The sequence below is a fragment of the Balaenoptera acutorostrata genome, chromosome 10, assembly GCF_949987535.1.
Source record: "Balaenoptera acutorostrata chromosome 10, mBalAcu1.1, whole genome shotgun sequence".
In the NCBI taxonomy this organism is placed as follows: domain Eukaryota; kingdom Metazoa; phylum Chordata; class Mammalia; order Artiodactyla; family Balaenopteridae; genus Balaenoptera; species Balaenoptera acutorostrata.
The window spans coordinates 62,773,870-62,800,306 of record NC_080073.1 but is presented as its reverse complement, the minus strand read 5'-3'; the positions used below and the strand labels follow the sequence as shown (position 1 = coordinate 62,800,306).

At 42.9% G+C, this 26,437-nt stretch overlaps 2 protein-coding genes and 1 non-coding gene across 3 annotated transcripts in view; 2 read left to right on the top strand and 1 right to left on the bottom strand.

Annotated features, from left to right (window-relative positions):
• Positions 1–2,464, bottom strand: part of LOC103018155 (dystonin) — a 489,012-nt gene extending 486,548 nt beyond the window's left edge. The window contains 3 exon segments of the mRNA XM_057554087.1: positions 1,441–1,475; positions 2,043–2,070; positions 2,072–2,464. Coding sequence (XP_057410070.1) covers positions 1,441–1,475; positions 2,043–2,070; positions 2,072–2,176 — 168 coding nt within the window. The 5' untranslated portion in view covers positions 2,177–2,464.
• Positions 2,465–2,742: 278 nt separating this feature from the next.
• BEND6 (BEN domain containing 6) overlaps positions 2,743–26,437 on the top strand; it is a 51,309-nt gene continuing 27,614 nt past the window's right edge. Inside the window, exons 1-2 of the mRNA XM_007186970.2 lie at positions 2,743–3,072; positions 21,478–21,623. Of these exons, the coding sequence (XP_007187032.1) occupies positions 21,504–21,623 (120 nt within the window). The 5' untranslated portion in view covers positions 2,743–3,072; positions 21,478–21,503. The remainder of the gene's footprint in view (positions 3,073–21,477; positions 21,624–26,437) is intronic.
• Positions 6,204–6,334, top strand: LOC114238492 (small nucleolar RNA SNORA18). Its single transcript, XR_003623839.1, has one exon. It is a non-coding gene; the product is annotated as a small nucleolar RNA SNORA18 (small nucleolar RNA).

The window sequence follows — 26,437 nt, the reverse complement described above, 5'->3', positions numbered from 1 at the left end:
GTCGCACCCTGACTGTGATTTATTTTTTGTCACCTCTAAATGGGTTACTCTATTAAATTAATCAGGTGTTCAAAAAGTGTTGGTTCATAACAGGCACAGCTTATGTTGTTTCACATAACTTTGAATTAATTAATCTAATAAAGACTAAGATTTGTGGACAGATCTTTTATTTTTACACATTTTTAATTCAATTTTACAAAATGTAATGATACCTATCAAGTACTGAATAGCTACTATGAACTAAGTGGGGTTTTGTTAACATGATTACTGGTAAACCCCGCCCTCCCCCTACAGCCCTATAAGGTACTATTGGCCCTATTTTATAGTTGAAGGGCTGAGAAGTTGAGAGAGTTTCCCAGCACCACACAGCTAGTTAGTGTAAAGGCAGCAATGGAACCTCTGATTATCTGACTGGTTATTTTATTCTCTTTACAGTCCTAAATTGAGTAAAGAGTTCTCACCCACTGGGGCTCCATGTAAAATTATTCATTGTGCCGCATTATAACGATGTTATAGCAATGCAGTAAAAGCTTTCAAGCAACCAGAGTCCAATCAAACATCTAGGGTGCAATAAAACATTGGATTAACTATTGAAATGAAATGTGAAATAACTTCTCAGGTAAATGGTAAGTCAATGGAGCGTTTCTAACTATGAAGTCTTTCCTAAAATGAGCAAATGGCATCAAGCATTGCTACCAGCAACCTCCTGGCTGTGTGAAACTCGCGGGAAAGAGGGAAAATCATCTCGCATTAAGTGGGGGGGTTGGCCTAGAAATTCATCAAGAAATGCTGGGTCAGGGAGAGCTTGTGTTTCTCGTTTTGGTCTATATCCAGCGGAACTAGTCCTACAACAGTTCCACTGAATTGCTGCGAGGCCAGGTCGCCTGTTTATGAAGGGATGGTCCACGTTTTGTTAGTAAAGCCAGATCACTACCACCATCGCTCTGCAAAAATCATCAGACGTCCCCAGTAAAACACGGAGCTCTTTCTGGGTGAACAGGAATATAAACTTGAAAGTCTAAAGGGAAATGCACATGGATCAAATTGCTCTGCACCAGCTCCCTAAAAGCTCCCAGCGAGGTTAGATACCCAAGTGAACAGCCGCGGCCAGCTGACTGCACCCAGAAAGCTTCCGGCGACTTACAGATTCTCAAGGAAGCTGCGATCCACCCCGAGGCTCAGTTCCTAAGGTCTGGCCGCTTTTAAGGGCTGTCTCACCCCTTCCAGCACAGAGGCTCCAGGACACAAGAGATCTGCCAAAACCGTTCACTGGGCACTCATGCTGGGGAGCCACTTAAAAGGAAACACGTCCCTTTCGGCTTGGGGATAGCATGCTCGCCATTCAACGCCCTACTGGCTTCTGAACACCCATATGATTAATATTGGTACCCAGCAAAGAGAACTTCTTCTGACCTTGAGCGTGCGCGCTAAATAAATTACCTCGGAACGAAAGTGGTGAGATCTCAAAACAGCATCTGGGGGAAAAAAAGAAAAACGAGACTTCAATTAACTCCTTGTTCTTCACCTGCCGAGTCACCGACGACTTACCCGGGGGACGAGGGTCGGGGAGGCGCGTTCCGGACGCCTCTAATACAGTGGGGACAGCCTGCAGGGAGGGTTGGTTACTAGGCCATCGGTCTCTAGGTGATTTCTCCGCGAGAAGTTTCAAGGAAAGTTCTGGGGGAGTTGGGGAGCCCCGAACTCTCCATGCCCCACGCTCCAGCGCCGGCCGGAGGGTGGGGGTGGACGAGGCTGCCGCAGCCCGGACTCCGCTCCAGCCATCCCCAGGGCTTAAGCACACTGACACCAAGCATCTGGTACGTTCCCCCCACCTCCCAGCGCTCTGCCTCGCCGCGGTCACCCCAATCCGGCAGACCCGAGGAGGGGGACAGGGACGCTAAACACGGAAACGCACTGGGCTGGGGGAGCGGGCGCGGATGGGGTAGAGGCGGCAGCGCGGAAGAGAGCGAGCCGCGCTTCCCTCTCCAAATCGGCTTAAAGGTTCCTCCCGGCCCGAGTAAGCCCGTCGCGGGGTGTCTTACCTCGGCTCCTTGAACGACCCGAAAAGACCGATTTCATCGGATGCCTCCCCTTCTGGAGCCTGCGGTGCCAGCAGCAGAAGAAGATGATGGTGGCGATGGTGCCTAGCAGAAGCAACAAGAGGAAAAGGGCACATTGGATGCTGTAGGGTCTCAGCAAGACGAGGAAAGCGGCGGCAATCATGGTGCGGGGCAAAGCGGGGGCGGCTGCCGGCGGGGCTGGAGGGCGGCGGCACAGGCACCCGCGCGGGGCGCACGCTGAGCTGCGGGCACGGGCGAGCGCGGCTCAGCGCGTCATGCCCGACGCTTGCGGCCCCGCGCCCGGCCCAATGGCTGCGCACTCGCGTCCGCCGCGCTACGCGAATGAGCCCGGGCTGCGGGCAGCGCTGGCCATGACTCAGCAGACGGCGACCTGGCAGGGACTTGGCCGCGGGTAGCCCACCCCGCCCTCCCTGGGCGCCCCCGCCCCCACCCGTGCGCAGCCCCCGGGCGCAGCCCCGCCGGAGACGCGGCGGGCGGGGAGGGGCAGCACCGCCGCCAACGCGGCCACCCGGGCTCTGCGCATCGTCCCACAGCCACCGCCGGCCTCTGCATCCCCGAAGCCGGGAGCACGTGGGGCGGGGCAGGGACGCGGCGGCCCGCGGGGGGCGGGCGTGGGGCGCCGCGGCGGGGACTCAGCGGATGACATCACGGCCGGGCTGCGGCAGCGCGGGCGCGCGGACATGGCTGCTGCGGCTCCGGCGGCGGCCGCGGGCTGCGCCCGGGCCTGAGCGCCCAGCGCCCTCCCGCGGGGCCGCCCGCCGGTCCGCACCGTCCGGGGGGCACGGGCCGGGCGCCCCTCCGTTCCCGGACGCCCGGGCTGCCACCTCTCCAGCCTCCCGTGCCCAGATCGCTGGGGAGCCTGGCGACAGGGGGCGCCCCGGAGCCAGGGGGAGACCGCGAGGCGCCGACTAGAGCCTGCAGGCGGTGCTGCCCCCGCCTCCCACCTCCCCGCGCCCCACCCCGAGGCTGGGGCTTCGGAGGATGCAGCCGGGTGAGCTATTGCTTGCGGGGGGTTCCTGCACGCCGAAGCGTGAGCCCCGGGCAGGGCCTTTCCTGGGAATCGGGGTGCCCCGGAACGGGGGTCCCGTCCCGTCCGTCCCCCCTGAACTGGGCGCGCTCCCCGGCGGAGCGCTCGGGTCTGCAGACTTGAACTCTGCCACTCAGCTGAGAAGGGGGCACTTTGCATCCTCTTGTATCCATGTTGACCCTAAAACCTTGCCTCCTTTAGTGCAATTGGAGGGAGAGGCACTTTCAGATTTAGGAACCAGCAGATGGAGGAAGTTGGAGATTGGCTTGTAAATATTTTGAGGAGAGATTTTGTAGGGCGAGTGAGGAAGTAGTGATCTATCACACTCAAAACGCACACACTCCCTTTCTCCCTCTTGCCCCCTCCCCTTTCTTCGTAATCAGCAAAAGGAATCCTGCAGTTGGAGATTTTCCCGGGGCCGCTGGCGCAGTGCGGACGCGGGAGGCGCGGCGGGGGCGCTGCAGTGGCCTCTGTCCCTGCGGCCGCCGGGCCACCTGGCCGGGACCAATTGCGACAGTGACCTCAGCCAGCCGGTGCTCTGTCGCCTTCTGCTGCTCCCGAGCCAGTGCTGGCTTTTCCCGTGCGGGGCTGGGTTTTGCTTGTTTTGTTTGCTCGCGTAGAGAAACTGCAATTATAGTGACAAGGTAACCCATTATTGCATTTGTGGAGTTGCTACTAACTACTAGGGTGGACTCTGGAATATTTCGGAGACTGAAGAAATTGTGTCCTAATAAAGTATTTTGTAAAATTCCGGAAAGCAGTTTAAAAATCGATGACAATACTTAATTTTGTCATTTGCTTGTAGGATCTCAAGATCAGTGTGGTTTTCTAACTATACAAAATACACTATTCAGCTCTGCATAAAGGCTTAACCATTGATGTTCTTAAGGCCTTTAACGTATTACCACGTGTAAGCATTAAAGGACACTCAAAAAGGCATTGACTAATGCATGTCTTAAATGCCAGATTCATCACCATGGGAAACAATGGATTGAGTTTTCTTTATGTACATCTTGTTTCCTACGACAAAATAAGCATTATCTCATTCAGTTGTTCTGGTTTGAAGGTGGACCTTGCTTGCAGATGCTGTATAAAGTGAGAATGGTGAATCAGAGTGCCTGCAGGATGGGCTTACAAGGTCCCTGGCTCTGGGGCTGACAGGTAGCACTGCATTTGTGCAGGTAGCTCAAAGGTTTCCTGATACCGCAGCCACTGCAGTGGGAGACCACATTCCCATCCACTGTGCAGGGGTTATTGAGGAGAAGCCTGGGAGCCTGCCCTGCGGGGCACAACAGGAAACGAAGAATTCTGTACCGCACTGCCTCACAGTGGCCTGGTGGAGTAATTTAAAACAACAACAAAACTGAATTAACCTTTTGCAAACATTGGGAGAAATAACTAATGAGGAAGGTCATCGTTACTTTATACTTCTCATTGAGGAAAATTTGTGAGTGAGCTGAAATGGCCCTAAATATCCTTGAAACATGTCTAAGACCGCAAATACAGCATAATAACCAATTTGCCCCAAACTGTGCATTTATAACAACAGAAAGCAACTAAATAGCAATTATGATTTTCTGAGGTACGACTTTAGCACAATTGTTATCACTCTGAGTCTTGCTGCAGCCGTTTGTAAGTTTGAAGTGCACACAAGAACATCATTTATCTTTTTTGGCAGGCAAATACTTAACTGCCCTGCAGTAGGATTATAGATATTTCTTTTTAGATGCGTTCATTTCTGTTCTTTGCATCAGTTATCTCAAGGATACTAATAATGATAATAAGCAAACCAAATCGTTGAGAGAACTTAGTATTTAGGTTCCATTGTTTTCTGCTTTGTTTGTTGCTAATTTATCACTCCCTTCTCCAAATAATGGCATGTTATTAATTGCTTCTTTCTGTGTGTTTGTGTGATGCTAATGCGTTGTGGAATTCAATAAATATTAAATCAACCAATCAATCCTTTTTGGAAGTTAATTTAGTAAAATTCATACCTTTTCTTTCTGATAGATTTTCATTAAAAAAGAATAATTGACATTATATCAAATTCACAAATTTAAAGTTTGGACGTAGGGGTGGAGGAGGAAAGTCCATGGCCAAATCTTTCATCCCAAAGAATGAAAAAATGAAGATAGGAAAGTATATATAATTTTTTGACTTTTTATGATAGTGAGCTAGCACTGTCACCCAAGAGGAGACAAATGAGTTGGGGAAATTAGTTAAGAGAGTTTGGTATCTGGTATGTAGAAGATGGTCCACCCTGCAGCCCTTTTTCCCTTTAGATGCTCAACCAAATTGAGAACACACACAAGGAACCAAAAGGAAATTACAATGTTAACCTTATTCAGGGTGAAGTCAGATTGAAGAGCGTAGCTTAGGCTCAAAGCCAAAATGGGGCATCTTATTCCTTTTCCACTAACTGCACCCCCGCCCAGTCACAGCTAAAGAATTACAGTCCTTCCCAACAGTAAAGCAGGAAAGAACGCTACCTGTACTACTTCTCACCTGAAGACCAGAAGCTAAAAAGAGCCTGACACTCTCCAATCCACGAGGCCTGCAGCACAAGTGAGCAAGAGGCAGGACTGTGTGTGAGAAGGGACCTTTCATATACCAGCCCTGCCCACTGGTGGCCCCAGGCCCTCCCCAAGGCCCCTCATCACTGAGTCATTCTGCTCCCAAAGATAAGAGTAAGGGGCTTTAATAACATGACAGGAACATCTTCTGCAGTACCTCCCTAGAGGTAGGAAGTTACGGCACAAATTCCTGATGTTTGGGTCAGGGAGAAATATAGAAAAGGAGAGAAGGATCCATCTAAGCTGTGTGGCGACCAATTGAGGGAAAGGCAGGGATTGCAGAGGACTCAAGTTTTGGGCTCGGGTGAAGGAAGAGTTGTGAAGGCAGAGGTGACAAACTGAGTTTCAGAGCCACTGAGGGGCAGAGGTGTCAGAAGGTCATCCGTGTGAAATTAACCATGAAAACACGACTGGAGACTGAGAACCAGAGACAGATGGGAATCACCCGCATCAATTATAGTTGAAGTCACAGATGTGGATGAAATGACTATGGAAGAGAAAGTGTAGAAAGAACTGGTATCAGTTGAGGTCTATCCCAATGGGGCCTTTTCTGTAAACCTACATTGCTGGAAACGCCTCGTAGAGTAACTATGTGGTTTCCTTTACTCATAGAGCTATGTGTTAGATTTGTGGGGAAGAACTACAAGACAGAGCTGCCAAGTGAACTGTGAAAAGCCAAACAGTCAAACTTTTTTTATCTTAAGTATTGGCACATCCCAATGATCTCTACTGTTCTAGGGTGTGACAGCTTAGGAGTGAATATGATTTGAACTTAATGCATTTTTAAAGGGTATCTAAAATTCAGAACCCGGCAGATCCATCTCCTGACCCTAAACATGGTCCTAAGAAAACTGCTTGAGGAAATTGGATCCCAAAGATTACAGGTGGGGAATTTTGAAGTTTGTCCATATTCCATTGGAGATCAAAGAAGCCCAACTAAAAGGATTGTGGACGGACTGACATGACAACTGTGGATTGAGCAAAACTTCTTTTTGCAAGGGCGACCTTATCTTGAAGGTTCTGACTTTGGAGGAACAAAGGTGATTGGCAGTGGAAAAAAATCAGAACATGTGAAATTCCTTAAAAATTTATTGACTGAAATAATTTTGCCTATGTTACACATAATTTAATAAAAAGAAAAAAACCTTTACACTTTGTGCAGAAAGTAAAAAAACAAAAAAACAAAAAAACTGGAATCAGAGCTTTGGAGATATCTTCCCCTTGTGGACTGGAGAAGGAGAGCAGATGACACGTGGGAAGTGCTTCCAGTTCAGGGGTTCCCAGGACAGATGCACTTCTGGGGTAAGGAGCCCGAGGGCTGAGGACCGGTGATGAGGAGGCCTCTGCACACCTTCCGGGGAACTGGCTTATCGCAGTGGGAGAGGCTGAACCCAGACGGGAGTGGATTGGAGAGGGACGAGGACGTGGGGAAGAGGCAAGAGCGCTGTCTACAGTCTTTGGAGAAATTTAACTCTAGGATGCATGGGTAGAAATGCAAGTAAAGCCTGAGTAAAGGGCAACACATGGGCTTTTGTCAGGACAGGGGTACAACTTGGGAGATGGAGCCAGCAGTGGGAGAGAAACTGAGAGTTGAAGGGAGGGGAGAAGATGACCTCTCCAATGCGTCTGTGGTTTAGATACTTGTCCTCATGCTCCCTGGGTCCCCCAGACCAGTTCTTTCTGCTCTCAGACTGCCTTTGACTCTGCAGAATTAAAACTGACCCTGACTGGTTGTGATGGCCCCCTGCCCCTGGGCTCCTCCCCACCAACCCTGGCTACTAACGCTCAGACTAGAAGAAGGATTTTTAGGGAAAGAGAAGGAATGCCTTGGAATGTAGCCCTGGTTGTTTGTAAGCGTTTATTACAAACCTCGATAGAAGTGAGTAGATGCCCCAACTGGTAATCACACAGAGACATTCCATTGGAATGTTACCCCCTTGAAAACAAAAAGTTTGGGTAAGAATAGCTCTAGCAATAAATGATTTGAAATAAATCATACTGATTTTGGACTGGCAACCTTCTTGATCCTAAGTGAAGTTTTTTACTCTCAGAAATCAATGGCATGAAAGGAATTGGGAGGACTCTGAGGAAACATGTTGTATGCCTGTTTATTCCCAAGTAGTTTTCATGGCAGTCTGAGACCAGGGCCTACGCCAACCATATACATGTTCTTGTATTGAAAGTTCAAGGAGCTACATCATTTGGGAGCACCTACAGCAACTAACATAATCTTGGAGGCAATTTCCAGCCACCAGAATCAGGGGAGCCATCATATAGATGCATCACTGTTGTCTTTTAAAATTTTGCATTTTTGAAGGAAAAACAATTGTTATTTGCAATAATATCAAATATTTGCAGCAAATATTTCCCAGGAAAGGACTTTATTTTACAATAATAAAAACTTGGAAAATAACTTAAAGGCATCATTGTAAGAGAAAATATTTCAAATGACATCATCCCAAATTGTTCTTTTAATGTTTTAGAAATTTTAGAGCCTAATTAGGATTTGTTGTCCTACGGGTGGCAAAATCCATGATAATGCTTGGAGGGAGGGGTTGTTCTTTTCTGTGAACATTACAGGCTTCTCAAAAAAGTCTGCTGAGTTTGAGAGTTTAAAAACATCAGTATAATTGAATTCATCTACTCTATAATGCTTTGCAGACAGTTTTTGGAAAGTAATCATTTATTATCCACAAGCAAATAGAATTCATTTCCACAGTTTCCACAATGAGTGCGCGATTAGTCATACAGCAAAATACTGAGTCATTTGGCCAGAAAGTTTACTCATAGTTGTATGAACTGCCAATGGAAAATCTGAGAGCTGTTCATAAATCAAATTATAAAGCTCTCAGAGTTATAAATCACTTTGCAGCCTTGTTCATTATTATTCAGATAGTGTGAAATATTTCCACCATTTCTAAGAATGGGCAACTTACAAAGCAAGTTTGAAAGCAGAAGGCATTGCCTTCTAGATCCAAGATAAGAGTTGCCATGTTCATTACAAGCATTTCAATATTCTTAAGTGAAAAAAGGGAAAAAAGTAAGGTAAGAGGTTTATAAGTTACATAGTAAATATGTTATGAGATGAAGAAATTCTTGATTAACTGATGTTTATGAATTAAATTCCAGATTGTCTTAATAAAACAACAGCAATATTTAATAGCTAAATTATCTCCATTTCTTACAATAATTTTTTGCAGGACTTTTGCGTTAAATATTTTGTGGTAGTAGCTTTGTATGCTAATGCATCAGCATGCTGATGACCTGAAAGAATGTCACTAAGAGAACAGAGATAGCAAGCGTATCAAGGAAAATGGGATGAGTAACTGAAAATTAGTAAAAGATGTTTCAAAAACACACAGTTCCAGAGAGTATTGAAATTATCCCAGTGTAATGACATCTCATGAATTTAGGAACAGAAAGAAAAATATGTCTTAAAATGTCTTTGTGTTTCCAAAATACTTTATGGAGTAAAACAGGTAAACAAATAGCAAACTCACTGAATTAGAATACAGTAAAGTTTACATTTCACAGAAGAAAGCCAAAAACCTAAAGCCTGTTCTTGCTGGTCTTATCTCTGCTGTAGGAGCTTTTAACCTGGAGTTCACGAACAGGATTCTAGGGACCTGAAATTATATGTAAAACTGTGAGTCTCTTTGGAGGGATATGGTCCATAGTTTTCACCAGGTTCTTAAGGAGTTATTACCAAAAAGAAAAAGAGAATCCTCAAAACCATACAAATCCACACAGATACCAAGGCTTCTGCAGCATCAAATCATTCTCTCATCCATCGGTATCACATCACCTAAGTGCCTCCCCTGAGACTGGGAGAAGGGTCTGGAGCACCATCAGCCTAGGATGAGCCGAGGAAGCACTCAGCTCTAACCTATGCAAGTTCAGGGACATTTCCCCAGTGCAGGCGAACACCGCCCACCCTACGGCTAAGTGGAGACAGTGTTCTCTGTGTTTCCTTGTCTTCCCGCAACTTTAAACAGATTGGGAGAGGGGCAAGAGAGTTCACTCAGTAACTTTCATTGGGATGTCAGTTTCGGCCCTGAGAAGGGAAGCCTGTATTAACTATCTAGGGCCACTCCACAACCATCTAGATGTTTGAATGCATAAGCCCATTCTGAGCGAAAAACACTGGTCCTAGAATTCAGTCTTCAGCTGAGTCTGCAAGGATCTCCGTAGTCTTAAGGCTAAAAGAGAGGCAAGGACTTCGTATCAGGCTCCCAGAAACTACTCCTGGATATCCTGGTGAACGTAACAGCCACTCCTCCTACATCCTGCCTAAGCCTCGGCTGTGAGGCTTTTCAACATCCAGCCTTCCCCGGAGACCTGGGAGCTGGGGCCCTGGATCCTACAAGGATAACCCTGCCTGTGGTGTGGAAGACCGTCCACCCATCCTAGTGGCTGAGCTCCATCCACCCACTGTCTCTGGCTTCCCACGCTTGCCGTGCCTGTGAACCCCATCCCCCATATTCCCAGGACACTAGGTCCCCATGTCCTGTCACTGTGATCACATTCCGTCACATTACAAGGCTGGTTATTTCATCATGGGACTTCCTCACTCCAGTGGGCAAGTCCAGTTTCCAGGCTGTCCTACTCTCTAAGTCTGGTGGTTCTATCTCCTCCAGGTTCCCTGCTGACCCCGTAGGCTGTGAAGGGTTTCGTACAATATTCACGCATTCCACCCAGAGACAGCCTTTGAACCACAATTTCCTGAGTATCTCAGATCCCTCTGGGTCTGTTCTTTGCACAGTTTCATTTTGGGGCCATCTGCAGTGAAGCAGGAACCCACCTTGAGCAGACACTGCAGGGTCACAGTTAGTGTCCCCCACCTCCTGGTGGTCTGCCCCAGGTGAGCTGATGGAGTCTGAGTCTTGGTGCCTGGATTAAGGGGCACCAGCACCCCGGGAGTCAGCTGGTATGGTCCCTGTTTACTTCTCCTCACTCACAGGGCACAGGATCATGTCCTGGGTTTCCTCATCAGGGAATGTAATGTTGCTTCAACAGGGTACAAAAGAATATTAGAGCAAGAAATTGGTAGTAATAATATTGTATTGAAATAATAATATTAGTATCTAATATTGGTAGTAGATGAGGGGGCAAAGCAGTTAAGATGATTGATTAAGTAAATTATATGAAATATGTGACTCAGCAGATTAATTATGTTAGACCTAAACTTTAAAGACTATTAAAGTACAAAATTAATAGACACATTGGTAAATGGTACACACTTAATTTCATTAGTATACGATATTAACATGGCAGATATTTCAAAGAGAAATTAGCTTGTCCTTTCATGTTATAACTGGTAAGATAAATTAATATTTGAAAGTTGCATCACTCCTGATTTTTATGCATAGGCATTGATTCCTGCATCAAAATCATTACATTTTGTGAATTTTAAAAATTGGTCTGAAACTTATTAATGTTCTAGAATATGGTCCCTTAAAGCAAAAATCTTAATGATCTCATCTTGCACTCAACTTTCAAGATGGAGAGAATGTTCTACTTTAATCAAAAAAATGTGAAGTGGAAGATGGTTTACATGACTTAACAGTCATCCTAAAATAGAACTCTTCATTTTTCTTACTCTTCTTTAGGTGTAACTCTGCACTTGTGTTTCTGATAAATGGGGAAACGGCACATAAATATCAAGGGTGGGGACAGGTAATAACATAAGAATAGCCAAGGAGATAAATACTCACAAAAACTGGTATTCCTTAGAAAAGATTTTGGAGGCCCTAGAACCATAGGAAAACTTATCCGGAGTCCCTCTGAGTTTTGCATATACTTTTTTGTGCAGACTTGCAGGTGGTCCCACACACACACACACAGCTACAGGCTTTTTTATTTTTTAATTGAAGTATAGTTGACTTACAATGTTGTGTTAATTTCTGCTATACAGCAAAGTGACTCAGTTATACATATGTATATTCTTTTTCATATTCTTTTCCATTATAGTTTATCACAGGATATTGAATATAGTTCCCTGTGCTCTACAGTAGGACCTTGTTGTTTATCCATTCTTGTATATACTAGTTTGCATCTGCTAACCCCATCCTCTGAATCCGTCCCTCCCCCAACTCCCCTCCCCCTTGGCAACTGCAAGTCTGTTCTCTATGTGGCTACAGGCTTTTTGTAGACATTTGAGGGGACAGGTGACATTGTGGAGCAGGTGAAGATTATCTTCCAATGCTCCCAGCCTCTGATTTCTGCACTATTATCTCTCTGCTGTAGGCATCTTGTTCCTGAACACATCAAGATGAAAATGAGCTGGTCTCACTGTCTCATTACAGATGAGACAGAGACTGAGCCATTTGGCATCTGGCTTTCCTGCAAGGTCAGGAGCAGCAGAAAGACTCTGGTACAGAAGAGAAAGTTCATGTCTTTCTCTGCTCAAACTGTTATAACAAAATACCAGAGAATGGGTAGCTTATAAACAATAGAAATGTATTTCTCACAATTCTGGAGGCTGGCAGTCCTAAATCAGGTGCCAGCATGGTTGGGTTCTGGCGAAGCCCCTCTTCCGCGCTGCAGACTGCCGACTTCTCACTGTGTCCTCACCTGGCAGAAGGGGCTGAGGATCCCTCTGGAGACTGTTTAATAAGGACACTAATCCCATTCATGACAGCTCCCCCCATCATGACCTAATCACCTCCCAAAGGCTGATTACCTGATACCATCACCTATGAGGGTTAGGATTTCAACATATGGATTTTGGGAGGACCCATTCTGACCATAGCAGCTGGGTGTAGGCAAACCAGGAGGAACAGTGCTGTACCTCAGGGCTCGTCATAATGGAAATGTCACCAGCTGTAGGTTTACAGGGAGAGGGAAGGAAGTGGTTGTCGCAACCTGAAAGGAGAGGGTCACATAGACAAGGCAACCCCCTAGGAAGGGAGGCAGGAGAATACATCCTCCTAACTCCCTGTTCTCCTTCCCTCTGATCTCCTGCTTGGACATGCTGTTGGCTGGACCCAGCTGGGACGAGGGCAAGGGATCCCAAGCGTGTCAACCTTCAGGCTTAGAGAGCAGCTTAAAGATTGTGGGGAGAAGGGATCAGAGGGGCAAAGAGAGGGTCTCCAGCCCTGGTGGCTGAGCAGGATGACAGTCCTGAGAAGCTCTGATGATCCTGTCAAGACTCCAGTCTCTGGGGAAATGGGACTATGAGGCAGAACTTGGCAAGGAGGGCCCTGTAAGAGCTTCATCAAGCAAAGAAAGCAAAAGCTAGTTACTGGAGATGATAGAATTTGCTGAAAAGCTGACTTGATGATTAGTTTCTAACTTCTGGCTCGAGTCCTTCTTATGGGTTAGCAACTGGGATTGGTTGCCAGGGTCCACTGGGGCCCCAGTTTCCTCATCTGTTAAGTGTGAATAATCCTTGGACCTACCCTGGAGCGCAAAGGTGAGAATTAAATGAGGTAGTACAGGTTAAACGCTTTGAATGGTATAGTAAGTACTCAGTAAATATTAACAATATTTTTATTGTTATTAAATGAAGGAGACAGGATTGGAAAGATCTAAGGATGTCAGGTAGGGCAGGATGGGGAGCTAAATGAATTCCTTTCCTAGATAATGGTTACATGCATGACAGTGCATGTCATCACAGCTCATTGGTTAAATTAGCTTTAGTAAAAGTGCATCCACAAACTCTGGCCTGATGAGACTGTTTTTCTTTCCTTTCTCATCATGGGAAGTTGAAAATGATTCAGGTCTAGAGTCCCTCAAACACACTTAGTGTTTCTGAGGTTCACACACAGTCTCCAATCAGTCTAAGTCATGCAATCATAGTTTGGCAGCATTGCCGAATCATCCTAAAGTATATTGATCATCTTTTTAGTTGGGATATTTCTGGAACAACTTGGAAATTGAAAACATGTTAGATGGCATTTGGAAATGGCAAGAGGAAAAAGAGTGAGTTGAAATGCTCCCTAATAGATATTAGTAAAACCCCATAATTTCTGTCCAGAAGTCAAGAACACTTTGATGAGGAAGCACTTGCTTTGCTCAGTAGAGCGCTGTGCTTGCTGCAGGAGAGGACACCTAACCCTTCAGAGCCATTCTGATCTTTGGTGTTTTTGTTTTTTTTTTTTTTAGATTTTCAATTTTTTAAAAAATTGAAGTGTAGTTGACTCAGAGCCATTCCAATCCTGATTTGCCTTCTTCTAGTGTATATATAATTAAAAAGTAATAATATGGACATGTCCCTCCTCCATGCCTTGCCAAAGGCTGAGCTGAAACTAGTAGCCCATTTTACAGAGAACATTAAACCAGCCACTGGATATTTAGAAATATCTTGGCACTATTTTCCTGGCACTTTGGAACTCATTTAGAGGGGAGTCTTCAGTTCATACTCTGACTTGAGTACTGAAGAGGACCTTCTATGCCTGTACATTCCAAAACCGATATGTATAGAAAACAATCCAAAACTTTTGGCAATTTGAAAGGGTACTTAAGTTTTATTGTAGTGCCGTACTTGCCTTTCATGATTTTTATTTAATTCATAACAGTGAATTTTTATTTAAATACAAAGGGAGGTGAGATACCTGAATGATATTTCGATGTTCATTTAGTTTCCTTAACTGTGGTCCGTTGGGCTTCCCCAGGTGTCACAGTGGTTAAGAATCCACCTGCCAATGCAGGAGACATGGGTTTGAGCCCTGGTCTGGGAAGATCCCACATGCCGCGGAGCAACTAAGCCAGTGCACCAAAACTACTGAAGCCTGCGTGCCTAGAGCCCGTGCTCCGCAACAAGAGAAGCCACCACAATGAGAAGCCCGCGCACCACAACGAAGAGCGGCCCCCGCTCGCCGCAGCTAGAGAAAGCCTGCGCACAGCAATGAAAACCCGACGCAGCCAAAAATAAAATAAATAAATTTATTTTTTAAAAATATGGTGCCTTCTGTTTCTTAGAATTTCAGAGGCGGCTTTTGTATTTTTGAACTCCTGCATTAATTGTATTATTGACATATTAAAAGTAAACCTAAATGCATTAATAATTTATATTTTTATTAATTTAATTTGCTTTCATTAGTTACAAAGTTCTCCGTTCTCTGTGTCTTATTTCTCATACATCTTTTTCATAACTTGGAGGCTGCTTAGAACATTTTTCAAGGTATGGGTTATAACCCATTAGTGAGTTGCGAAATCAACTTAACATGCTGTGATCAGTCAGCACTTATTAAAATGAAATAAAATACAGTAGATAGAATAGAAACTGAGAGAATGCATCACACGCAGTAAAAATGAGTGTGTTTCCTGAAATGTTGTTTTAGTTTTGTGTGTGTGGGTGTATGTGTGTATGTGTGTTTTCTGGATCAAAATGTAGAATGTATATTTTGCCGTGAGCTACAAAAGATTGGAAAAAAATTGAAAGCCATTGACATGTTATTCATCCAACCACATATCTTGGGAGAGTCTCATGGCTGTGGTTATATTTAATCTTGCCCCTTACAACTACCTGGGAATTAATCAAATGGTTTCTGTTAGCAAAAAAATAAATAAATAAATAAAATATAAAGAGGGGCAGGGACTTCCCTGGTGACACAGTGGTTAAGAATCTGCCTGCCAATGCAGGGGACACAGGTTCAAGCCCTGGTCTGGGAAGAAACCACATGCTGTGGAGCAACTAAGCCCGTGCGCCTCAACTATTGAGCCTGCGCTCTAGAGCCCACAAGCCACAACTACTGAGCCTGCGTGCCACAGCTACTGAAGCCCAGGCACCTAGAGCCCGTGCTCTGCAACAAGAGAAGCTACCGCAATGAGATCGTCTCAACTAGAGAAAGCCCGCGCGCAGCAGCGAAGACCCAACACAGCCAAAAATAAATAAATAAATTTATTTTTAAAAATAAATAAAGAGTGGCAGATAACTCCATCGTAAATTTTTTTACCAACTATAGGAACTAGTAGTGTTTAATATATAGCCATATTCATAATACCCATTCTGAATTTGCTAATTGGCAGGTAGTACAAACCTTGACCCACCTGTCTGTGAATGTAAGAACAGTGGCCTAAAATCTACTGAAAAGTAGAGTTTCTAAAAGAGGTCTGATATGTCCATTCTGGTTGGTATTGAATGAATGGTGTGTTTGTGAAGAAACTTGAGGATTTGCTCTTTAATGAAATCATATCAGCAGGAGAAAATTTTAGTAGAGTTAGGATATTACAAAATCTGTATTTTTGCAAACTAATTTTTTTCCAATTTTTTTGTTGTGGTAAAAACACATAACATCAAATTTAAATCTTAACCATTTTAAGTGTAGAGTTCAAGGGCCTAAAGTACATTCACATTGTTGTTCAACCATCACCATCATCTGGCTTGCAAAACTGAACTCTATACCCATTAATCAGTAACTTCCCAGTCCCCCCCTCTCCCACCCTGGGCTTATCAGCAACCCCTGTGAACCAGGACTCTGGCATCTGTTACCATCACTAAATAATACTTATTATTTAGTGATGATGACCGGTTAAATCTGGCAAAATCCAGATTTTACCAGTTAAATCTGGCAAAATCCAGTTTTATCAAATAATAACAATTTGCTGTAGGATCTAACTGGCTGTATACTGTGTCTCTCAAGTACTGCTCTAAATGTTTAGTAATAATGTGCAGTGAAGTAAGGCACTGGGGAGAAAGAAGTTAAAGCAGTTGTTCTGCTTGCCAGGAAGAGAAATGAGGATGACAGAAAAGGAAGCATGTGACACAAATGAACTTCTTTTCAATGTGATAACTGAGCCCCTAGGTCAGGGTTCAGCAACCTGCTGCCCCTCTGCCTGCCTCCTATTTCTGTACAGCCTGTAAGCTAAGAATGTTTTTTACAGTTTTAAATAGTTGAAAAAAACCAATATAAGAATAGCATATCATGATATGCGAAAACTGTATAAAATTCAAGTTTCAGTGTCCACAGGTAAAGTTTTATTGGAGCACATCCACACCGCTGTGTTTACAGATTGCCTGTGTGCTTTCATGCTGCAAGGGCAGAGCTGAGTAGTTGTGACAGAGACCACATGGGGTAGCCTGCTCAGTGCAGCACAAACCACAGTGATGCCGTTGTAATAATTTGACATTGTTTTAGTGTCGTGCATATCGTCATACCATTGTATGACATTGCATTTTATGTTTTTACTACCAGTGTATGCCAGTCATGCCAAAGCAAGAAAGAAAAGAGAAAATTTGACTTAGTGCTTTTAAAGCAGAGTGACGTGTGGATTATTTTGTTACCAAACTAGATGGCAAAGCATTGTGTGTATTATACACTGACACTATAGCTGTGCTTAAAAAAAAACATATATATGTCACATTACCAAACTCAGCATTCATCCAACTCACAGGACAGCAAGTCACAACAATTAGAAAATTTTAAATGAAATATCACAGCAGAGTTTCTTCACAAAAATGAGAAAATGAAAATGAGTCTGTAACCAAAATAAGTTTCTGTGTGGTTTGTTTGTTAGCCAAGCAAGGAAAGCCATTTACCGATAGTGAGTTAATTAAATCGTGTTTTATTGCAGTAGCTTAAGGCATGTGCCCAGAAAAAAATAAACTTACTTAAGACTATTTGCCTTTCAGCAAAAACAGTTATTCAAAGGAATGAGGACATCAGGAGCAACATAATTAAAACACATGGCAAATGATTCTCTGAGTTTTTCTTGGCTCTTGACTAATCAACAGATGTTACTGATATTGCTCAGTTCTTATTTATTTGAGGAGTAATTGCTGATTAATTTAGAGTGACTCACAAATTAGCCATTATAAATAGTCTTTGTGAAACAACTGTGGGAGAGAATATTTCCAAAGAGGTTGAGAAAACACTAATTCAGTACAACCTGAGGTGGAATCTGCTAGGATGTGATACAATTGATGGTGGTTAAAAATGTGTGTGGAGCAGGAAAAAGGTTTGTTGGAAAATTTTACAAAACTTGTGAAAATGTAAGGTCCTTAAAGCCTACAGTTATTCATTTTATTATTCATCAGAAGGTACTTTGCAGAAAATATTTGAACCTATTATGTATTTTTTAAATAGTTGTATTGAAATATTATTCACATGCAATTCACCCATTTGAAGTACATATTTCAATGGTTTTTTGTTTGTTTGTTTATTCACAGGGTTTGTGCAACAAACACCACAATCCAATTTTTTTTTTTTTTTTTTTTTTTTTATAAATTTATTTATTTATTTTTGGGTGTGTTGGGTCTTCGTTTCTGTGCGAGGGCTCTCTCCAGTTGCGGCGAGTGGGGGCCACTCTTCATCGTGGTGCGCGGGCCTCTTCACTGTCGCGGCCTCTCTTGCTGTGGAGCACAGGCTCCAGACGCGCAGGCTCAGTAATTGTGGCTCTCGGGCCCAGCCGCTCCGCGGCATGTGGGATCTTCCCAGACCAGGGCTTGAACCCGTGTCCCCTGCATTGGCAGGCAGATTCTCAACCACTACGCCACCAGGGAAGCCCCACAATCCAATTTTTAAAGAACATTTTTGTCCCCATTAAAAGAAACCCATTAGCAGGCATTCCTCCCCCCATCCCCCAATCTCTCACTCCTAAGAAACCACTAATCTGTTTCCTCTCTATAAATTTGATGATTCTTGACATTTCACATAAATGGAATCATACAATGTGTGATCTTTGGGGACTGATGTCTTACACTTAGCATAAAGATTCCAAGGCTCATTTATGTTGTGGCATGTATCAGAACTTCATTTCTTCTTATTGCTGAATCATATTTCACTGTAGGGATGCACCACATTTTATTTATCTATTCATGAGTTGATAGACATTTGTATTTTTCCACTTTTTAGCTATTATGGCTAATACTGCTATGAAGATTTGTGTACAAGTTTTTGTATGGATGTATGCTTTCATTTCTCTTGGGTATATACATAGGAATGAAATTGATGTGTCATATGATGACGTAATATTTAACTTTTAGAGCTGCCAGACTTTTCCAAAATGCCTGCACTATTTTACAATCCCACCAGCAAGATATAAGGGTTCCAATTTCTCCACGTCTTTACGAAAACTTTTTGTTTTCTGTCTTTTTTGGTTATAGTCATCTCAGTGGATATGAAGAGGCCTCTCACTGTAGTTTTTATGAGCATTTATGTAGTGATTAATGATACTGTGCCTCTTTTCATGTGCTTATTTGCTATTTATATATCTTCTTTTAAGTGATGTCTGTTTAAATCCTTCGTCCATTTAAAAAACTGGGGCATTTGTCTTTTTATTATTGTGTTGTAAGAGTTCTTTATATATCTTGTATTCACGTCCCTTGTGAGATCTATTTTCATATATTTCCTTCCATTGTGTAAGTTGTCTTTACTTTCTTGATGGTATCATTTGTGAAAATAACGTTTTTGTTGTCATATCTATGAAATCATTGCCTAACCCAAGGTCACAAAATTCATAAAATCTCATAATGGGTCAGCATTGGCAAGTGAGCATTTGCCATTAATTTTGATGGTAGGGAACACTTTGAACCCTAATTAAACAAGATATATTTTTAAATTCCAGTCTCATTTGTAGGCCTGTCTGACAAAAAGTTATACTCAATTATTATTAGTATAGTTTCAATTTTATGAATAAAAATTTTGTGAAGATTTATTTTCTTCTTGCTTATAAGTACCCACATAATATCCTTGATTTTGCCCCTTGGCCTGCAAAGCCTAAAATATGTACTATCTGACGCTTCACAGAAAATGTGTGTTGACCTTGCTCTGAGTAAACAGATGAATGATATTTGCTACAAGTGGATTTTTTGTCTATGGAATGCTCTTAACTGTGTACCCCTGATTTAAAATTGCCTCTGGCTAACATACCTAGGATCTGTGGATTTATAACTGCCTAGAGAAGGTCATGCAAGCTGTACAACTCTGAGGTATAAAATGGAGAAGTGTCACGACTTAAACACACCCACTGTGTGAGGTGACCCCCAAACCTCAGTTAGAGGCCTCACCTCTTATTCTAGAAGGAAGAACCTACAAAGCCAGGATGTCCTAGATCTCCCCATTCTGCCTGTGCCTTTTGATTGCTTGTATCTTTGAAATTATTAATAAAGCTTGATACTAAGTAAGATCTCTGATATTTGTGAGTTAGATATTACAGTCCAGTCCCATGTGTTAGCTGAAGCACTATTCATGTATTTGAAAACCTAAAGTAAGTTTTCAAAAAGTCACAAGAAGCAACCTTGGAAATACTAAATATAATTTTATGCTTGGAGTAGAGAATAATGAATTTCTCTTAAAATAGGTAAAAGAACCATTTTTTCTAAAAGGATTACTTGGTGTAATTTGGTAAAGAGTATAGTTACCTTCTACTCAACAATCCACATATTTGTCGAAGTCCCTTTAAGCTAGGCTCTTCTGTAAAGTTTTATTATTTATAATTAAATATCTTCTCATGAAAACAAACCAACATATGCAAGTAATAAGGATGTTACAGGGACTTCCCTCGTGGTCCAGTGGCTAAGACTCCATGCTCCCAACGCAGCGGGCCTGGGTTCAATCCCTGGTCAGGGAACTAGATCCCACATGCCACAATGAAGATTCCGCACGCAGCAAGGAAGATCCTGCGTGGCGCAACTAAGACCCAGCACAGGCAGATAAATAAATATTAAAAAAAAAAAAAAAAAGTTGCCATGACCAGAAGTGTTGAATCATCCATACACAGCAAAAGCTACATTTGATCATTTCAAAACTATTAAGCTTAAAAACTATCATGTGTTTTATCAGGTTTTGAAAAAATGATTCTACCTTAAAATTTTTATGAAATGCATTGTTGCCTTTGAGATTTTTTTGCATTCTTTATGGTACTACTCTTAAGTTTACACCAAAGAAAATCTTCCATCTCAAAACTTTAGAGTTTTCAGAAAAAAGACAGAACAAGTTTCTAGGCCATTCTTATTGATCTCCCTTGGAATATTTTTGATCCTGATGAGATCTGCTATTATTTTTTTTAAAGATTTATTTATTATTTTCATTTATTTATTTTATTTATCTTTGGCTGCGTCGGCTCTTAGTTGTGGCACGCAGGATCTTCAATGAGGCCTGCGGGATCTCCATTGAGGCACGCGGGCTTCTCTCTAGTTGTGGCGAGCAGGTTTTCTCTTCTCTAGTTGTGGTGCACAGGCTCCAGGGCACGTGGGCTCTGTAGTTGTGCCGTGCAGGCTCCAGAGCGTGTGGGCTCTGTAGTTTGTGGCACGCAGGCTCTCTAGTTGAGGTGCGTGAGCTCAGTAGCTGTGGTGCGCGGGCTTAGTTGCCCCACGGCATGTGGGATCTTAGTTCCCTGACCAGGGATCGAACCCGCATCCCCTGCATTGGAAGGCGGATTCTTTACCACTGGACCACCAGGGAAGTCCCTAGATCTGCTATTATTAATGTCTTTTTCCTAAAGTTATATAACTTCAGCCCTCAAATCATTTGCTTAATTTTGTAAGGTTTCTAGTTTGTTTTTTAGACTCCTCATAACTGATTGACAAGAAAAAATTTGAAAAAAAGGAAAAAATTTATACTATTTGATTTTATAAATGACAACTTCCTGTATCTCACGTTCTGGAAACATGATATCCTCCTGATTTTGAACCAAGTGAAAGTGTGTCCTAAATTAGCCAGTGGGAGAAAGAATGACAGGAAGTATTGAGTAAAATAATTTACTTGAGTGGCTAGTCCCTTTATGAAACATACAGTTGTAAACATATTATGGATCCTTTTGTTTGTTTTTCATTTTAAGGAAAAACATTAACTTTTGGACTACATCCAGAGTAGCACCATCTCATGGGCATTCCCTCCTCCTACAATTTCAGAAAACCTTTGGTAACTAACTGAGAAAATGCAGAAGATCTTGCAAACAGAGGAAATTACCAATACCCAAGCTCTTAGAAAAGGAAAGAGGAAAAGGACGGAGACGATGGACTCAGAGAATGCGAACAGTGACCTGGATAAAGGGCAGGTTGGTGTGCTGCTGTTGTGGTGGTACTTTCTTCCCTTGCTCTGCCATAATTCCATAATTCCTTTCACAGTTTATTAGTGCGTTTCCCCCTCTCGTATTAATAGATTCTTCCCTTTAATTCTTTATTCAACTGAAGGAATAAAATTTCATGTTCTCTTTTTAATGTTAAACAAGTTGCATTAGAAACATATTCACAAGCCATTTTCCCAGCTTCTATTGGAGTGTGGCCAATTATACATTGTTCAAACTTTCCTTGATATCCTGGGAAATTAAAGATCAGCAAACTGTCAGAAAATATTTTTTTTGTCCCAAAACCACTGGAGAAATTGGAACACCTCTTCTAAAATTTACTGCTTTTTTTTTTTTTGACTCCAGTTTGTAGCCCATCCTCATCACAGGTTTGGTCAGGGCCCCTTTCTTATTTGTATTTATTCATTTATTCCTTTTTGATCTGAATTCCCCACTCCCATTCTCCTACACTTTGGACAAACTATCCACCTGTTTATCCTTTATTTTTTATTTGTGTGTCTTTGTAATGCATGGAGTGCTTATGTGCATGTATTTTCGTTTAATTTTTAAAATACATACTGTACATTCTCATGGTTTAGAATATATTTTACTCTCTGGGGATAGTGTCTGGAGGCACTGAGAACAGTCCAGCATCTGGCATGCCACACATCCTAGGCTGCCCCACAACACGGCCTCTGACAAAACGAGGCTGTCCCGAACCCCTGGCAATAGAATTGTTTACTCTTAAACCCAGAAGGTTGGGAAAGCACCAAAATCTGCGCGTGGAATGTGCCCGGGCCAACTTTGAGAAGTTGTTGCTGTGAGACCTAAAGTACTTATGAGGTTTCCTGAAACAAAACAACATGTCAGCAGGGCCCATGGTGGGTCCATGTCTGCTGAGCATGTCTGTGACCGGTCACATGTGCTTTCCTATAGAGGGGCACTTCCCTTGTGAAAGTGTTGAAGGCACAAGCACAGAGTCAGAAAGCTACATTTAAAATGAAGCTTCTTTGAGTAATAAAAAAATCAAAAGCCTAAAAATTATATATCTGTATATCTACATGGCGTGTGTGTGAAAAGTCTCCCACACAGCTGTCCCCACCCACCCTGTTCCTGCCTCCTGGCCCCCTACCACATATAGCCACATTTATGGCTTTCTTGTTTATCCTCCCAGTGTTTCTTTGTTCAAATAAAGCAGATATGAACACAGATATTCTTATCCCCTCTTTTGCACAAAAAGTAACTTACTAGATAGGCTGCTTTGTACTTTGCTTTTTTACTTAATATATTCTGACAATCTTTCCATTAGTATATAAAGAACTTTCTCTTTTGTACATCATCACCCACCGTCCCCTAGCATGGATATGGCTTGTTTCCAATCTTTTTCTTTTTACAAATCACGCTGCACTGTACAACCTTATGGCTCCATCATTTCACACATCATTTAGTAGTACATTGGTATCATAATATATAGCTCCATCTGTTTGATTTTTCAATCAGCACTGTTTTTAACATCTATATTGCTATTATATATGATACGTTGTGTCTAACAAAGCATAGCATCATTTTACTTATCCTTTCCTCCAATGATGAAAACCTAGATTTCCTCCAGCACCTTGGTACTACAAACAATGACAAAATAAATGTCCGCATACATGTCCATTTAAGAAACAGCGTGAGAATGTCTCTGGAATAAACATTTAGAAGGGTGAGTAATGGCTTTCATATGACAATGACATTGCTTTCCAGAATGTCCACATCAGTCCACATGCCCAGCAGCAATGCATAAGGGGTTCCATGTTGTGTTTCCCTGCCAACACAGCATTTATGTCCTTATTTCATATATTTGGCAATTGATGGGAGAAAATGATATCTAGTTTCAATTTGTTGGTGCAGGTTTTGGGGGGGGCGGTGTCCAGTATTTCCTTGAGGGCAAAATAGTCACCTGTTCTAGCAGGCCAGTAATATGGTTTCTTTTGCAATTTGTGTTTCTCAAAAACTTAATAGCTTTCCAAATTATTTCTTTCTGTTTGGTTTCATTGCAAGTAACTACAGCCAGAGATCTTATTTGGTCATAAATAAGCCTGAAAACTCTCCTCTTTTATTAAGGCTGCTCAGCCTCTTTTCTCTCCAACTTTTGGCAGTGACTTAATTGCCATATGAAACAAAAAGCTTGAAGATAATGCACTGAAGCTGAGGCTTACCCTTGGGATGGATTTCAGTGTCTGGCAGAAAACACTTAAAGAGAAGCTCTTGAGAAAGCCTTGAGTTCACAGCCTTTTTTTCTTATCTCTTGCAATTTAGATGTAGACATCATTCGTTTTTTTCAGACCTTGAAGATTTAACATTACCGGACTCAGTTTAAATTGCATGCTACATTCTAAATGCAGATGGAAGGAGAAAGCCTTCCATTTCTGCAAACTAGCTAGCACTGACAAGAAGTCACTGATACACACAGACATTCTTTTTCCAGGCTCAATAAGCACATGGTCTGCCTTCCAAGGCATTGCAGGTGACAGTTTTACCAAATGTGTCATCACCAAGGTCTAACAAGAGTCAACATGGGCTTCCCTGGTGGCGCAGTGGTTGATAATCTGCCTGCTAGTGCAGGGGACGCGGGTTCGGGCCCTGGTCTGGGAGGATCCCACGTGCCGCGGAGCGGCTGGGCCCGTGGGCCACGGCTGCTGAGCCTGCGCGTCTGGAGCCTGTGCTCCGCAGCAAGAGAGGCCGCGATGGTGAAGAGGCCCGCGCACCGCGATGAGGAGTGGCCCCCACTTGCCGCAACTAGAGAGAGCCCTCACGCAGAAACGGAGACCCAACGCAGCCAAAAAAATAAATATAAAAATAAATAAATAAATAAAAGATTACTATTAAAAAAAAAAAAAAAAAAGTCAACAACCTTCCAGCATGTTATACCTTTGCTCTTTTTGACCATAACCTGACTTCTAAGTAATTCAAACATATGGCAAGTTTTGGGTATCCGGCTTCTAAGTACCAAAATCTGCATTAGTTAAGATGCATGTTGCAAAGGCTGTAACAAAGACCCAAATATCACAGTGGTGTATGAAGCTGGAAGTTTATTTCCCTTTCACATAATAGCAAGAGCAGTCCTGGTTGCTGTAGCAGTGCCAAAATGTTGAGGATCCCTCTTATCTTGTTCATTTACCTTCCTGAACACACAGCCTCTGTGTCTGGGTCAAGGTGACTGCTCCAGTTCCCACCTGCATGCCTTCCTGTCTGCCAACAAAAATAGAATTCAGGCAGGAGAAGGCCAGCCCATTCCTCCTAAGTTCATGACCCAGTAGTGGTACACATTGTTTCTACTCCTATTTGATTGGTGGAAGCTTAGTCACATAGCCACACTGAGCTGTCCGGGAGTCTGGGAAATGTAATCTAGCTGACACCTACCTGCTGAGCTAAAAACTTATTACTGTAGAAGAATGGGAGAACAAATACCTGGTGATAGCCAGCAGTCTCTGCCACTGTCCATTTCTCTATTGAGTTTTTATAGTTTCTGTTGGGTTTCTTAGTCTATTCTGGTGGGTTCCTGTTCTATTCTTATTGATTGGCACATATACCATATCTACTGTAGAAATTAGTTTCATGTGGTTTTAGATTTTGCAAATATCTTATCCCAATCTATTGTCTATTAACTTTGTCTTCCAATGATGCTTATAAATGGATTTGTTTATGCTTGATTTCATTTCTCTCTTGTGGGAAATTGCTGCAAGAACTAGACCATATATTCTATTTTTTCCCAATTACTCTGCATAGAACTATGATCTCAATAGGCATCCTTCAGTTTTTTAAAATAAATATTTCATTTCTATTTAGCCAAATCCATCAGTTTTTTTATTAAAGATTTATATATCTAGCATGAGTACTTTAGCTACTTGCCAACATAGGACAATAGTAATTTTCATTACCATTATATATATTATATATGTCACACACACGTGGAATAATGAAATACGTATACATACATAGATTTGTATACTTGTAAAATAAGGAGTGAGGTTGAAATGTATACATTACTGATCATACAAAAAGAGAATTGTATTTTCTATAACTGATCTCATCTGGCTTTCAATTCTCCATCCCTGCTAGATAAGAAAAGGGGGGGGGGGCTTGAATTTGTCCATTGACAGTGAATTACAGAGTGTTCTTTGTTGTTTTATTTTAAATTTAAATTTTATTTTTGGCTGCGTTGGGTCTTCGTTGCTGCGCACGGGCTTTCTCTGGTTGCTGGGAGAGGGGGCTACTCTTTGTAGCGGCACGCGGGCTTCTCATTGTGATGGCTTCTCTTGTTGGGGTGCACAGGCTAGGCGCACGGGCTTTAGTAGTTGTCACTCGCGGGCTCTAGAGCACAGGCTCAATAGTTGTGGCGCAGGGACTTAGCTGCTCTGCGGCATGTGGGATCTTCCCACACCAGGGCTCGAACCCGTGCATCCTGCATTGGCAGGAGGATTCTTAACCACTGTGCCACCAGGGAAGCCCAGTTAGAGTGTTCTGGTGTTTAAAATCCCTTTGAAGTATTGGTATAATTTCAGTCACTTCAGGGTTTAAGTCTCAATGGAGACTAGCTTCTCACTCTCCTCCACTTCCTGTTTTTTCCTGGGAAGTGTTTCAAGTTTTGAGGAGTCTTACATATCATCCAGCGTCTGGGGAGAGACAACTGGTCTTCTGCCCAGGCTCTAAGTTTTCTGCCTGTTTCCTTAGCGTCCAGTACTGTTACTGCTGAGGCACAGCATTCCCGCCAGCTCCCAGGGGGTTCTGTTGGCACCATCTGCTGACGTTTGCTGTGC